This window comes from Pezoporus occidentalis, unplaced genomic scaffold (assembly GCF_034315485.1).
Source record: "Pezoporus occidentalis ecotype Australia unplaced genomic scaffold, CSIRO_AGI_Poc_V1 ctg109, whole genome shotgun sequence".
NCBI classification, from domain to species: domain Eukaryota; kingdom Metazoa; phylum Chordata; class Aves; order Psittaciformes; family Psittacidae; genus Pezoporus; species Pezoporus occidentalis.
In genome coordinates this window covers 2,759,021-2,773,229 of record NW_026912875.1, presented here as the reverse complement: position 1 = coordinate 2,773,229, position 14,209 = coordinate 2,759,021, and the positions used below count along the sequence as shown (strand labels likewise).

General features: G+C 37.6%; 1 protein-coding gene across 7 annotated transcripts in view; it reads right to left on the bottom strand.

The window, feature by feature from the left end:
• Positions 1–14,209, bottom strand: part of AFG1L (AFG1 like ATPase) — a 63,075-nt gene that overhangs the window by 9,459 nt on the left and 39,407 nt on the right. For 4 of the 7 annotated variants that reach the window (XM_062625110.1, XM_062625140.1, XM_062625103.1 and 1 more), the window contains exons 8-10: positions 11,256–11,338; positions 8,294–8,364; positions 7,937–8,037 (exon numbers count right to left, since the gene is read on the bottom strand). The exons of 1 other annotated variant lie outside the window; for it this stretch is intronic. In XM_062625110.1, coding sequence (XP_062481094.1) covers positions 7,937–8,037; positions 8,294–8,364; positions 11,256–11,338 — 255 coding nt within the window. Of the gene's footprint in view, positions 1–7,910; positions 8,038–8,293; positions 8,365–11,255; positions 11,339–14,209 lie in introns of all 7 variants that reach the window. 2 more of the 7 variants (XR_009966043.1, XM_062625121.1) reach the window with 1 other exon arrangement.

Genomic DNA, 14,209 nt, shown 5'->3' with positions numbered 1-14,209 from the left:
GTAACAAAAAATCATACAGCTCTTTCTGCTGTTTACAAAGGAGTCACATTCTGTCGCTAGTAGGGCAGATAAAACAGACTGCAGACTGCCAAGAAATGGACAGAAAAACCCAAGGCATGATCTGTGATGCAGCTGCATCCTGAAGTTCAAATGAAAGAGTAAGATAGAAGATAGTAGGGCATGGCTAACTTGGTTAAAAAATGTAAAGACACTGATAACAGCACAAATCTATTGGAAAACTCTGTAAGTTACAGGCAAAGCTGAGACGTTCATTTGAAGCATTATTAATAAACTGAGATTTTAATTATGAAGGCAACTTCTTATCAAGTTTTTACTGAAAGTTTGTGATGGCAGAAGAAAAAAAAAGGCATGTCATTGCGTAGTTAAAGATTACATTAGATGGCATACTGAGGAAAGGTTCAAGTAACACGCAGTTTTGTTTTGGAGCTTCCTAACTAAGCACTATGAGTTCACCTGCAACTTTCATTATTTTAACCGGTTTGAACTTGCTTGGTTTTGTCTTTTTTGATAAGAACAGTATCACCACTAACTCTGGTGCAGACTATGACAGTAGCCAACTATGCAATTCAGCTGTATGTGATCATGTAATTACAGCATCACATAGCAATGATTATTATTTTAGTATCTACACACGAGGATGGACAAACTCAGATCTAACACAAGCAACAGTCATTCTGGAATTTCCCAACTACATTTTGGTGTTGATAGCACCTTATCTTATGACTATTGCATGTTCTTTGCTTAAGTTGTTTTCCAGCTTTGACAACCACATGGATGACCAGTATCTGAGATCTGTAATCCCTGGGGTCAAAGATTTTCAGGATCATGTACTGCTGTTTCAGATTACCTCATCAGAGAATCCTGGCAAGAACTGATTTTTCTTCATCTTACAGCAGAAGTTTCTTAGTTACATTTCTCATAGTGGAAAATTGCTTCAGACCTTTGCTCTTGATTAAGAAGATGCTTGTAACTTCCAGCTTTTTTTAAAATTCATAAACAATGTTATATTCATGTATGACAGTGCTACCTACTAACGGAAACAGTGCTTTTCTGTCCTTGGTCTTCATGTGGGGTGGCTGATGTGGATGAGGTAATGACTAGTGTCCCTCAGAGATGGGTGTTGGGACCAATCCTGTTCAACATCTTTGTCGGTGACATGGACAGTGGGATTGAGTGCACCCTCAGTAAGTCTGCTGCCAACACCAAGCTGTGTGGTTCGGGTTGATACGCTGGAGGGAAGGAATGCCATCCAGAGGGACCTTGACACGCTTGTGAGCTGGGCTGATGCCAACCTTATGAAGTTTAACCATGCCAAGTGCAAGGTCCTACACCTGGGTCGGAGCAATCCCAGGCACAGCTACAGGTTGGTCAGAGAAGAGATTCAGAGCAGCCCTGCAGAGAAGGACTTGGGGGAGTTGGTCGATGAGAAAATGAACATGAGCCGGCTGCAGTGTGCGCTTGCAGCTCAGAAACCCAACCATATCCTGGGCTGCATCAAAAGGAGCGTGACCAGCAGGTCGAAGGAGGTGATCCTGCCCCTCTACTCTGCTCTTGTGAGACCTCACTTGGAGTATTGTGTGCAGTTCTGGTGTCTTCAACATAAAAAGGACATGGAACTGTCAGAACAAGTCCAGAGAAGGGCCACGAGGGTGATCAGGGGACTGGAGCACCTCCCACATGAAGAGAGGCTGAGAAAGTTGGGGCTGTTCAGCCTGGAGAAGAGAAGGCTGCGGAGACCTTATAGCAGCCTTCCAGTATCTGAAGGGGGCCTATAGGCTTGCTGGGGAGGGACTCTTCATTAGGGACTGTAGTGACAGGACAAGGGGTAACGGGTTCAAACTTAAACAGGCGAAGTTTAGATTGGATATAAGGAGGAAGTTCTTTACTGTGAGCATGGTGAGGCACTGGAACAGGTTGCCCAAGTCAGTTGTAAATGCTCCATCCATGGCAGTGTTCAAGGCCAGGTTGAATAGAGCTTAAGCTGCAAAAACTAATCTGCTGGGAATAAAACTTAAGATCAAAATCACTTCAGAGCAACTCCACGGTATGTTTGCTTACAACTACACCTGAAATCCTACAATCCTAAAGATGACACCGAATTATACAGTGGATTCATTTAACAATTTTTTAATGAAGGTAATTCCCTCAAAATGATTCAGAATCATTAAAGTGCAAATGCAGCTGAGTTGTGTCATCATATAGAGGAGACATTCAGTCAAATCACTAATCACTTGTTGCCCTTGAAAACGGTGGCTTTTTGTTTGTTTGGTTGGTTGGTTGAAGAAAGCTTAGTTACGTCTTTCATTTTGAAGCAGAAGCTGTTCAAGTTAGGAACCACATCTTCTTTCTGGTCTGTACAGCATGCTCTTATTGCAATGCACTTTTTTGCTGTGTTAATCTACACATATACTATATTTTGCCAGAAATTATATAAATGCTAAATTTCTAGGGAAAAAAAAATAAAAAATCACATTAAGATAGCTTTTTACTACATAGATACTGACTTCTACTGATAACCTTTTCCTGAACTTTCATGCATTTCTATATGAAACCTTTTGCATTTAACATGTTCTCCAGTTACCCATCCACAAAAATCAGTTTTACAGATACTTTCCTATCATGTTAAGATACTGTGTTTATTGGTACTTGGCAGCTGGATGAAAGGATATATTTAATTACCTACTGAAAGATCATACAGGATCCATGAAACAAAGTTATTCAACTTCTGTAAAGAGAAGGCTAAAACGTGTTTGAGTACACTATGAAGTCAGAATTCCCAGCAGAGGGCAGTAGTTGCTATGCACAAGTGAGAGGAAGACTTCAAAAGCTGGTGTTGTGAGGAAGACTATCTCCTTACTTACTTGGAAGAATATATATAAGGTACACTGTTGCCTAAATTATTTACACCAGCTCAAGATTTAAGCCAAAGTGTCACAATTTTTAAAGTTTTTAAGCACAGTTTTAAAAGGGAAGTGAAGAGGACTGGCAGAGGGTGATTTTTCTGAGGCATAATGAACGCTGACCTTTATGCATAAACACAGAGAAATTAATCTACTCTGATGGAGCAGTAACAATTATATTTGCGTGACTGCTAGTTTATGACCTTGGGATTTTAAAATCAAGTTAATATGTACATTTTACTTTAAAACATATTTTTCACCCAAACTTTGGATATACATACAACTGCTGAGAAAAGGGATAAGGAAAAAAAAGTTTTATATAAACATGTAGAGTTCAAGTTATCAGATCTGACCAGCCCAAAAGCCTTCTAGAATTTGCCAAGGACAATTTTAACCTGTATTTGCTTGTCAAAAATCAGCACCTTAGAATCCACTATCCTGGCGTTCCTTCATTCACACAACAAATTGATGAAAAATTAACTAATTATGTTTTGCAGCAATCTAACTCCACTGCAAATGTATCCCTCATTGTATAGATGGAGAAACTGACAGGAAGAAATTAAAGGCCACAAAGAATGGGGGATGTTATCATCAGTGTTAAAATTCAGGAACTATGTCAGCATTCTGCTTGGTGCCTCTCCAAGTGTTCTCTGCCTACATTTGTCCATTTTATGGGGCCTCAGAAAAGCTTGTATAGTAACAAACATTCTGATGAAAACCAAGCACAGTTCTGGATGATGACACTGCAGAAGGACATTCACAGGGCTCCATTCTAGTGAGCGGTAACCACTTCCATGCCACAGCAAATGCTACCATGTGCCATACTGCTACATAAACCCTAGTATGTCAAATCTGAAAAACTGGTTCTCATTTTGCTCTAAAGCAGCTGAAATAGATCGATATCCTCTCACCCAACATTTTTTAGTTTTCCATGTGTTTACATAGCCAGTAAAGCAAAAAAGCTTAAGTATATGAATTTTATATTAACTGAATCAGATAAAACTTGGCATTTTCCTCAACTGGGAAACTACAATTTAAAAACTGATGCACACAACAATGTAACAAGATGCCTTCTACCATGTCAACTGCATGTCATATCAGCACTGCGTACAATATAGTCTCTGTATTTCGTTTTATAAAAGTTAATGGAGATCTGTTAGCTACCAATACCTGATGCATAGTTTTAGACAGAAATAATTCCTTATATTCCTGCCATGAAAAAATTTGATGCTAATATATGAAACAAGAAAGAAAAGACTATAGTATCATAAAGGCACCAACTCTATCTCCCAAGGTCTTCAGGTACTAATTACAAAAGCAGCTATTCTGAAAATTCTACTTAAAGCTAGGAGACGTTTCAAATGGTATAAAGTTACCAACTGCTGACTTGCTATTTTCCTCTATGGTATATGTATATACTATATTCTATATGTATTGGCTGACACTTCATGAAATCACGTGATACCAAAGTGGAAAATGTTTTACTGCTTCCCTTTAAAACAGAATTTCATTTCAATGGAAACATCACTATACCAATACTCACTCCCTTTTCACTTAACAAGTCTTATGGCCGAGCAGACATCGTATTTGCCCCTGACCTTTAGTTTCTCCAATTTCCCTACACTTCATAACTAGCTGCCTTTCATTCTATGTTATTTGATTCTGTCTCAACGGTGACACAGGATATACTTTTACTATCATCTTCAAAAAATCCTTCTTGTTCTTGTTTGTTATTGTTGTTTACACTTCCATTTCCAGTTAGTTTTGGTCATACTTCCCTTTTGCTTTTGAAAATTACTCTTCCTGAACACTTAAATATGTAATTTCACTGTTTAGAAGTATCTTCTGGTTACACTGAATGTTAGAATATTATGGAGAAGACTGTCCCTACGCAATAAAAATTCCCAGCTGAATTCATCACTAAGCTCCCATAAAGCTGCTCAAAGCAAATGACCTTGTACTAGATGTAGTACATTTTATACTAGAAAATTATCATGTGCAAATTTCAGACTAATTACATTTCACCATTTCCTGCATATCATCTACTGCACAAGCTTCCCATACAGTGGTATTTTTTCACATGCTTTTTATAGTCAAGTGCTCAAGAAGCAATGCATCTCATTCTCCATTTGCAACAGACCCCTATGAGTACTACCCTCTTGGGTTTGTTAATTAGTAGACTGATTGATATGTATTCAAGATCCTCATACTAACTAACTTAAAGTCAGGTACCGGTGTTTTAATGTTGCACGCTATCCTCCACTCCGTTTGGCCACTCTGTCTGTAAGCAGGCTGCAAGCACTGATTCCACATTATCATTAATTGTCCCTTGAGGTTTCAATAATTATCAATTATATGTCATTTTTCCCCCCAGAGAATTTCACATCTATCATGCTTGTCACCAGGACTTATCACTGATAAAAAGCCACCTGCAAATCTTGTTTTCGATTCTGTTGTAAGTTTAATTGGCTTCTACAACACTAAATTGCATTTATTTGCCTAGGACACTTTGCTTGGACTGACAATTAAGCCCCTTCCTGGTTGCTACAGGCAGATTCCCTGTCTCATGTCCCTTCATACAACCTGTCTTCCCATGGGACTCTGTCCTCATGTCCTGCACAAAGAAGCCTGCAGATTCACTCTAGCCAAATCCAACAAATTCCTCTCCAGTATTTTCTTTCATGGATCTTCCTTTTCATTACATCTTTCTCAGCCTCCTAGTTTCCTTTTTCCTAATAGCTTCACTTATGATACCTGTTAACTTTACCATTTGGCACCACAAGCAGTACTAAATACCTACAGATTTATGCTTTACTCCTCTACAAATAGTTCCCACTACTAGCCAGCTTACTTGCATATTTATCAATGACTTTATACTTCCTGTCATGTTGAATGTCACCTGACTTTTTCTGGCTATGAACCACCAGGGTACTCTTCTAGACCCTACCGATTTCTTCTGTGGTATCAGTGGGAATGACTTTCCATTACGACTGCTAAAATGATACTGCATGTAAAAAGTTTTCCACTGAGAAGCTAAAAGATTTAATGAAAAAAATGAACAGGTTTTGTGGTTTGACAACTAAATTCTTCTTTTGCCTTTTCGCAGATTTAAATAGCAATGGGGGAGGGCAAATGGAGCAACAGGCAGGAAAGGTCTTAAATGCAGCTTATACCAATGGCATTTTTTACTCTTGCTATGAAGTGCTATAAAAGTTTATATTAATGAAAAAAAAATCACATTAGAAGCAACTCAAGCCATTCATTCAAATTTAATGGACAATTCTGAAGTTCATGACTATACTGCTCTACCAATGAAGTGAGTACAGTGATACCATGTTACCAATACACTAATGTAATATTTATGAATTAAGGGTGGTGAGGCACTGACACAGGTTGACCAGAGAAACCGTGGCTGCCCCATCCCTCGCAGTGTTCAAGGACAGGCTGGATGGGTCTTTTGAGCAACCTGGTCTAGTGGAAGGTGTCACTGCCCATGGCAGGGGGTTGGAACTGGATGATCTTTAAGGTCCCTTTCAACCCAAACCAGTCTATGACTCTAGAAAAGTACATCAGTGAACCAAAGAGAAAAATAATGGCAAAATAAGTAATTGTATATAACAATTAAAGGTAGAGAGAAATGGAAACATACACAAAGAAAATAAGAAATGACTGAGTAATTTGTTAAAGAAAAACATTTATTGTCTGCCATGTTGTTTTAGGTCTAAGCATGTCGTTATCCTATTAGCCCATCATAACACATGTGCAGAAGCTATCTGAATTGAAACATGACTTCCCAAGTCCTGGGGTAATCAATGTAAGAACAATATTGTGAAATGATATTTGACATTTCATAAGGATTCTCTTTACTTGTTCTAAGTGCAAGCCAAGCATCTCAGCTCTTTATGCAAAGATAAGGGTCTGAAACCCACATAATTCTTCAACAGGTCAGAACTTTCAGACCCGAAGTAGTGACCACTACCATGTGAGATACCAGAGCACTTCTCCTTAGAAGCAATTTATCATCCCATTTAAGTACATAATGCATTTACTGGGCTAAAGAATTTTACAAGTGTTTGCTTACAGCATAGTTTCCTGATAAATTAAGAGGCACAATGAAGAGGTCGTCTCAAAACTTTTAGTGAAAAGCAAGCTGTTCTACCAGTGACATGCGTCCATTCTCACAAATGGCTAACTGGCATTGTCTGAAACTAAAACCCAACAAAGTCTAAAACCTACAGTCCGAAATGCAACCAGTGAAATTTCTGTCCAAATAGTTATCAACTACATAGCTACAGGTAAGTGAAAATGCAATGTTATAACCAAAAGGCTGGTTAGTATCCTGAATCAAAGGTGCTACTGGCCTAATTAAGGGTTGTGATCATTATACAATAACTCCAGGTGTCAGCAGAGAAGTCACTGAAGGAAAATCCCACTTCTGGGGGACTGTTGTCAAACCCACTGGAGGTCAATATGCAAAGAGAGCTTTTCCGGAATCACACCCCACACATTTAGCAGAGAATTTGGCAGGATTTAGCAAGATATGGCAAATTTGAGAAGGCCTAGGACTAAACAGCTCTTGTACAGCTACTCACAAGTAAGGCATGCAAAAGCTTTACTCTAGTGGTGCCAGGATAACTACTCCTTTGCATGATTATCAACTTGATTCCCCAGACTTTAAAAACAGTGTCTGAATGCCATTTACATACTGATATGTTTTAACTACTAATATTCCAGCAGTGATGTTAGCCCAGGCATATACTGTACTAGGATTTTTGAAAACAATCTCTGATATACTTAAAAGTGAATTTACTGTTTCATTAAAAATTATTGTTCTTTTTGGGTATTGTTCCCACCCACCCTGTTAAACTCATAATCCTTGTGCCAAATTAAAAAAAAAGCCCTTTTTGTTTAGTACACCTTGGGAAAACAGCAAGTTTGTGTGTTTCAGATTATTTATTTTTTTAAACTGTGAAAAGTCTGAGCATTTACTGATCTGGATTTGACTGGGTACTCACTCTGTCACACAGCTCTTCAAATGTGAAGTCTGCAATGGTTCCACATGCTTTATTCAGCCTCAGCTCTCTGCCTTGCACTTTTAGAATCCTTGGTCTAGTTACTATGGGAACATGAACAAAGACTCAATCTTCTCTGGATAATTACTATAAAATTCATCTCTTACAGATAGGAAATGCATAGCTTCATGAATAATAGCACATGATTCAACACATAAATTAGACAAAATGCTGATACAATGACTGCCACTTGAGTGTGGCATCAACCCATATACAGCAATGGAACTTATTAATTGGTCAGTGGAGATTGGGCATTGTGTTCTAAATGTATTCTCTTTCAAGAGAAATTAACTTACGTACAATCATTTTGTTTCTGAGCCAGCTCATCAAACAACTTATCCATGACAGCCTCCACATCAGCTTCACTTGTGCTACAGTGAAAAGAATAATAGAATATGAAATTAATAACACTTGAAGCCAACATCAAACAGCTGCCTGAGCCTGCTTAGCTTTTTGCCCATAAAAAGAAAAAAGCACAGGATGTTATGCTCTAAATACAAACATTAGATTTAGAATACACTTAAAAGTAGAGAATATTAACTCTCAGGTAGATGATTCTGCCTTATTTGCATACACTGAAAGACTTCTGTGTTTTGAGCTGTTTCCAGTAATGAGGCAATACAGGCAGAGCAGATCCATTAACACTATGTGTACACAATGAGAAAAAAGGCTTCTGGTTCTATCTTGCATGCAAAATAAGAGCAAATAGACAAGGCAAGGCAGTCAAGCACCTAAAGAAGTGTCCTTTGAAATTTCTGAGAGGGGACTTTGTGAAATTAAATATTGGAGCAGCTTTTTTTTCCTTGGGGGGGGGGGGGGCGGGGGGGAGAATCAAGTCAACTGATTGTATTGACCAAACCATTTGCAAAATTAAACTATGAAATTCAGAAGACCAGCATGATCTCTACATCACTAAATTTATCAGTTTTCCCTCTCTGTCTCCAATACCATTTAGAAAAAAATCAGCCCCAGATGGTGAAAACACAAAATACCTGTGCTGACAGCTCAGCTAAAAAGTTTATATTCATCTTCTGCTCACCATAAAAATTAGAAATCAGTCTGATCAGGGAGTATCTTTCCTCACTGAATGGGTTAGACGGCCAATCTTTCTGTGGTATCTATCATTTGTAATGATAATGATATCTATCATTTTTAATGATAGATTTTTAATGATAGGGTTTCTATCTATCTATCATTTTTAATGATAGATAGATAGACAGACAGACAGATAGATAGATGTATGCATGCATGCTGTGGCAGACAATAAACTAGAAGTAGGATGTATAATGCTTCAATGAAGTTTGTATAATTGCCAAGAAAGTTTGTTTTGAAAATAGGCACCAGAGACTAAGATCAAGGAAGTTGCTTTCATCAAGAATCTTGTAATTGTGTTACATTGATTGCTTTCATGAAACTGTATGAAACAGCTTAAAGCAAACCTCAGCTGCGTATTTTAAATGAAAGACTACTTAAACTATAAAAGCATCAAGAGGAATTAAATAAACTCACAAAACCAATGATGATACTGTAACCATTAACAGGAGAATGTAAACACATTGGACAAGAACACTTTCTTTTGGGGGCAAGACTGCTAACTAGATTTCAGTAATCTGTGGCAAAATACTGTATAGTATGTAATTTTAAAACAAACCGAAAAATCCCCACATACTAAGCTAGTTGTGCAGGGTTGAAAGCTCCAGTTAACAAGTTTGACTAGAAGAATAAGATTCCACAGAAAAAGAAAGGCCGATGAAATAAGGATTTTTAAATACTTTTTTTCCACTCCTTCTGAATGATTTACACAAGTTGTAGAGATAACCAACTATCATGAGAGAACACAAGGTAGACTTATCACTTGATCACAAGTTTTACAGTAGAACACCATCAAATAATCTGACTAGGTACTAAGCCTGTGACTTCTTCACATTTCTTCTCCTCAGGGAGCTGATGCCATAGGCACCATGTTTAGCATACTACCTGTCAGAAACCACGTACGTGCTCTTCATTTCTTTAAAGTATGGACAGTGAGAAAAGAATATAGTAGGGGCTCTCCACAATTATCAAACAGCAAGCCACACAAGTGCAAGGGGCAAAATAAGCAGAGCCGTAAGCAGAGACTGCTATGTAGACATCAGAACAAGAGTCACAACGAGCAATGCTGAGATAAGTGGCAGCTTCAAATAGTACTTCTGAGTAGACACCACAAAACTTAAAGAAAGTGAAGCCAGGCAAGAATACAGAACAAGAGTTACTTTTCTTGCATTCATACAGACACACACATAACCTGCACTGGACCCATTTTTCATACATAAGATTCCATCATTTCCTTCCAGAAGCAGAAAGAGTTACCTGCTGTAATTCTACTAAGCAGTACTCCTCCTTCCAGTCAAACTACAATTTCTAATTTTATTATAAAGTGATATGGACGTACTTCGTTTCAAATACCTGTCACATTGATGAAAATACCACACCTTTCTTAACAGAAACATGATTTTTAAATCAATCTTGTGTGTTGGGTTGAAAGATACAATGGTTATACATCTCATTTTAAGCTACTGTTGTCTGCCTTCCTCAGGTTGTCATTGATTAAATAATACTATAAGAGCAAGTACAAGATAGAAAAATGTCTGCAATGCAACATCTCAAAGTATTTAAAAAAATAGAAGAAATTAAGTTTCAACTAGGCAGATACACGCTGCAACCAGAAGCACAACTGTGAATGTACTTTTAAATTTATTTATTTGCAAATATAGAACAAACTGCTAAAGAAATTTTGTCATGATGAACAGAAACAATCTGTCAAAATAGGAGAGTGTTGGGGTTTTTTAATCCACTGGAAACACCCAATATTAAATGAATCTTTGTCATTGGTTTTCTATAAATACTTAATTACTTCAATACAATAAGGATGTTCTTCTATTATAGGAGAATTGTGCAATCTCTTACAAGAGGATATTCATTACTTTCTAACCATCTGTCACTTCAGTTCTCCAAACACCACACCTCCCCAAAAAAATCTAATTAGTTTTTATTCAGTCAGACATTATAAATGACGCTAGTGTGGATACTGAAAACGTAGTTCAATAAAGTTAATACTGAGGCATAATGGAAGGCGGTTTGCGGAACAAAAATGGACCAGAAGGCAAAAAAAGGAAAAGTCACACCCTGCTAATTCTACTGTTTTTCATTTCCTATTGACTAGGAAATTGTTGGCTAATAAGAAGAAAAAAGAAGGTAAATACCATATCACAGATAAACTTACAGGTAGTAAAGTTTTCCAGCAGCAGGAAGCACTCGTTTCCTGTAGTCTATTCCAGAATCAAGCTGCACTGTGCTGCAGTACTTCTACAGAGACAAAAAAAAAGAAAAAAGAATAGCTTTCCTCAAGCCAAAACTGTATTTACTATTGTTTGTGTTAGAGAGAAGACACAGTGCTGTGATAAACCATCATCAGGAATATCATCTGCAAAACTGATTCAAGATCACAAAACTGAAGTCTCCTTTCCAATTATCAAAGCAAAGAAATAAGGTGGAAATCATTCATAAATCCAGAACAAAAAGATAACCAGTTTCAAAAGTCCAGCAACTAGAAAATTAATGCAGTTTGGAAGCACGTGGAATGAAACCAGAATGGATATTACTTGTTCTCTCTAGGTAGTACTTTGCTGAGGGAGTGTGTAAAAATTACTTCCACATTAAAAATACACATTAAGAAACAGAAAATTCAAAGTTGAAGAGACCACAGTCCAATTCTAGCAACAGAGACAACTGAAACTACTTCTGTTTTATAAGGTAAAACTAATTTCATTTTATCCTTCTACTAAGATTAAAAAATTTTATGAGTCAAACATCAAATATATGAACCATGCCAAGTCTTGCTGCAAAATGGACCAAAACACACAGGGGAATAAACAAAGCTCTATACCAAAAAGATTTTGTTTCATTTTTGTAATGTCTGAGTTGACTCAGAAAATGTTGCTTCCCCAAATCCTGCCCCCCTTTAAACAACCTGTAAGAGTCCAAGTGTGATACAGATGCTCCTGAGTAGTCATAATAATTGCTTCTGTTAGAAAACTCAAAACCAGCTGTACTAAAGGACACTTTTTTGGGGTCAAGGCCTGAGGCTGAGAGCAAAACTCTCATTAATTGCAGTGGGATCAAGATTTTACACCCTCTGGCAAAGGGAATAGCTCTGCTTATCTCTTCCTGCTACTGCCATCATATACAACTCGTGGGTGTTACACAGCTAGAAGCAAAAGATGCTATAAAAGAAAGGGAGGAAAAGTTTTCATATTTTATAAAAGATACCTCTATCAACAATTTAATTAAAACAATAAGACCTCGGGGTTTTCTTTAGGTAATTCAACACCATTAAAATTCTTTGGATTGCTAGAATCCACTAAATTACTCTGCTTCTTCACTATGAACTATTAGTTTATCTTTAATGCTCTCGTTAAGTATTTCATATTCTGTCAAATTTTTCAAAGCCTCCTTGAGGACATTCAAGTAACAAAATTGGAAATGTCAAATCTCATTTATAGCAACTACGTTGCAGGGAAAAAAAAAAAAAACTTAAATTTTAGAAGAACTATCATCAGTGATTCAAGGAACAATGGCCCTATTGAACAAATGCGTTGCATAGGACTTACAGAGTACAAATATCTGCAGGAGTGACTGTAATGACTCACTGCACTGTTTTTTTCCCTTGGCTATTATTGAAGACTCGATACCTATTTTAAACCTCCAACTTCCCTGAAAAGATACACAGCTGAAGAAGTTAAGTGGGGGAAAAAGAAGTCATCTGAAAGCCCAGAATCCCAGGTAAATCCATGTATCTCTAATTCCCATGAGTAAGAGCCACGCTAATCAAATCATTATCTTGGGCTAAGGCTACTGCAAACACAACAGTATTGGTGCTACAATATTATAATAATCTATTCCCTTTCTTTCCATGAAAGCTTACAAAGAAAGAGAATAACAGAGCAGAAGAAAAAGGTTCCAGAGGTATCCAATAATATGCACAAGGGAGGGAGGATGTTTAAGCTTTTCTTCAGCATCAGTCTGGCAGTCAAGGCTACAAGGAAAATTCCTGAAATTTCACAGCAGCGTTGGTGTACTTTGCTTTTCTCTGCCAGGAATCAATGCTCAGCACCTTTCCACCTCATGTTTTATTCTCCCAAAGTAGTACATTAGCTCGAGTACTATTTTCTTCATGATGGGGGGTGGGGTGGGGGCAAGGAATACAAGCACATTACCACTACCGCTATGCAGGCTATGAGATTATTTAGATACTCAGATACTGTTTATGATTTTGGTTGTTTTGTTTTTCTCTTGGAAACAACAGGTAGGAAATTTTGCATTAATTCAGCCTCACCTCTCTGGCCTTCAGGTGAGGTTTATAGGCACTGCTGTTCTCTCAGGCTGTTGCATATAGTGCGAAGAGTGAAAACAGAGTTACATATACTTAAGAGTGGGGCATGGTCACGGTAGGGCTGAGATTAAAAATAAGTGCACCTGAGCACTGTAGCCAATGTAAATCTATTGTGCTGATATTTACAGTGGTGCTTGAGGCTCAGCTGATAACGACTGCTGAGTTGAGCAGACACAGGCACACAGACCAATACTGTGCTATATTATGCAGGTCACTGCAGCTTGCTGAAACATAAATCAGCGCTTTGTGCTACAGTATTCTAGTGTATTTCTGTTCTGCTTACAAACTCATCACTCCTTAAATGCACTGACAGTCTTTATGACTCCATGATTTAACATTACAGCAAACGAGTTTTGGAGGTAAGGACTACAGAAGTAAATACTACCACAGAAGCTATGAAGTAGTTGCATTTCTTCTGCCTTCCCTCCCTTTTTGATTTCTTCAAAGTAATGAGGTATTACTGCTATTCAGAAAAAAAATTGCTATCACTAATGGACACTAATGAAGAAGAGTTTGTGTGCTCCAAAGCTCATGTCTTGGGGCCCTTTTAAAGTTACAAACAGCTGCCTAAATTAATGATATTTCTTTTTCCCATAAACCTTGTCTTCTAGGTCTCCAACAATGCACCACTATTGATTCTAATGTGATACCACATTACGTAGTTTATCTTTAAAATATCTGTTAGATATTCTGGGCTGTAAGACCTTTCAGCAAGAGAGGGAATAGCAGCATCCTGTTCGGAAGGATATAAAATGCAGTTATTACAGTCCTACTGAGTTTTTGCT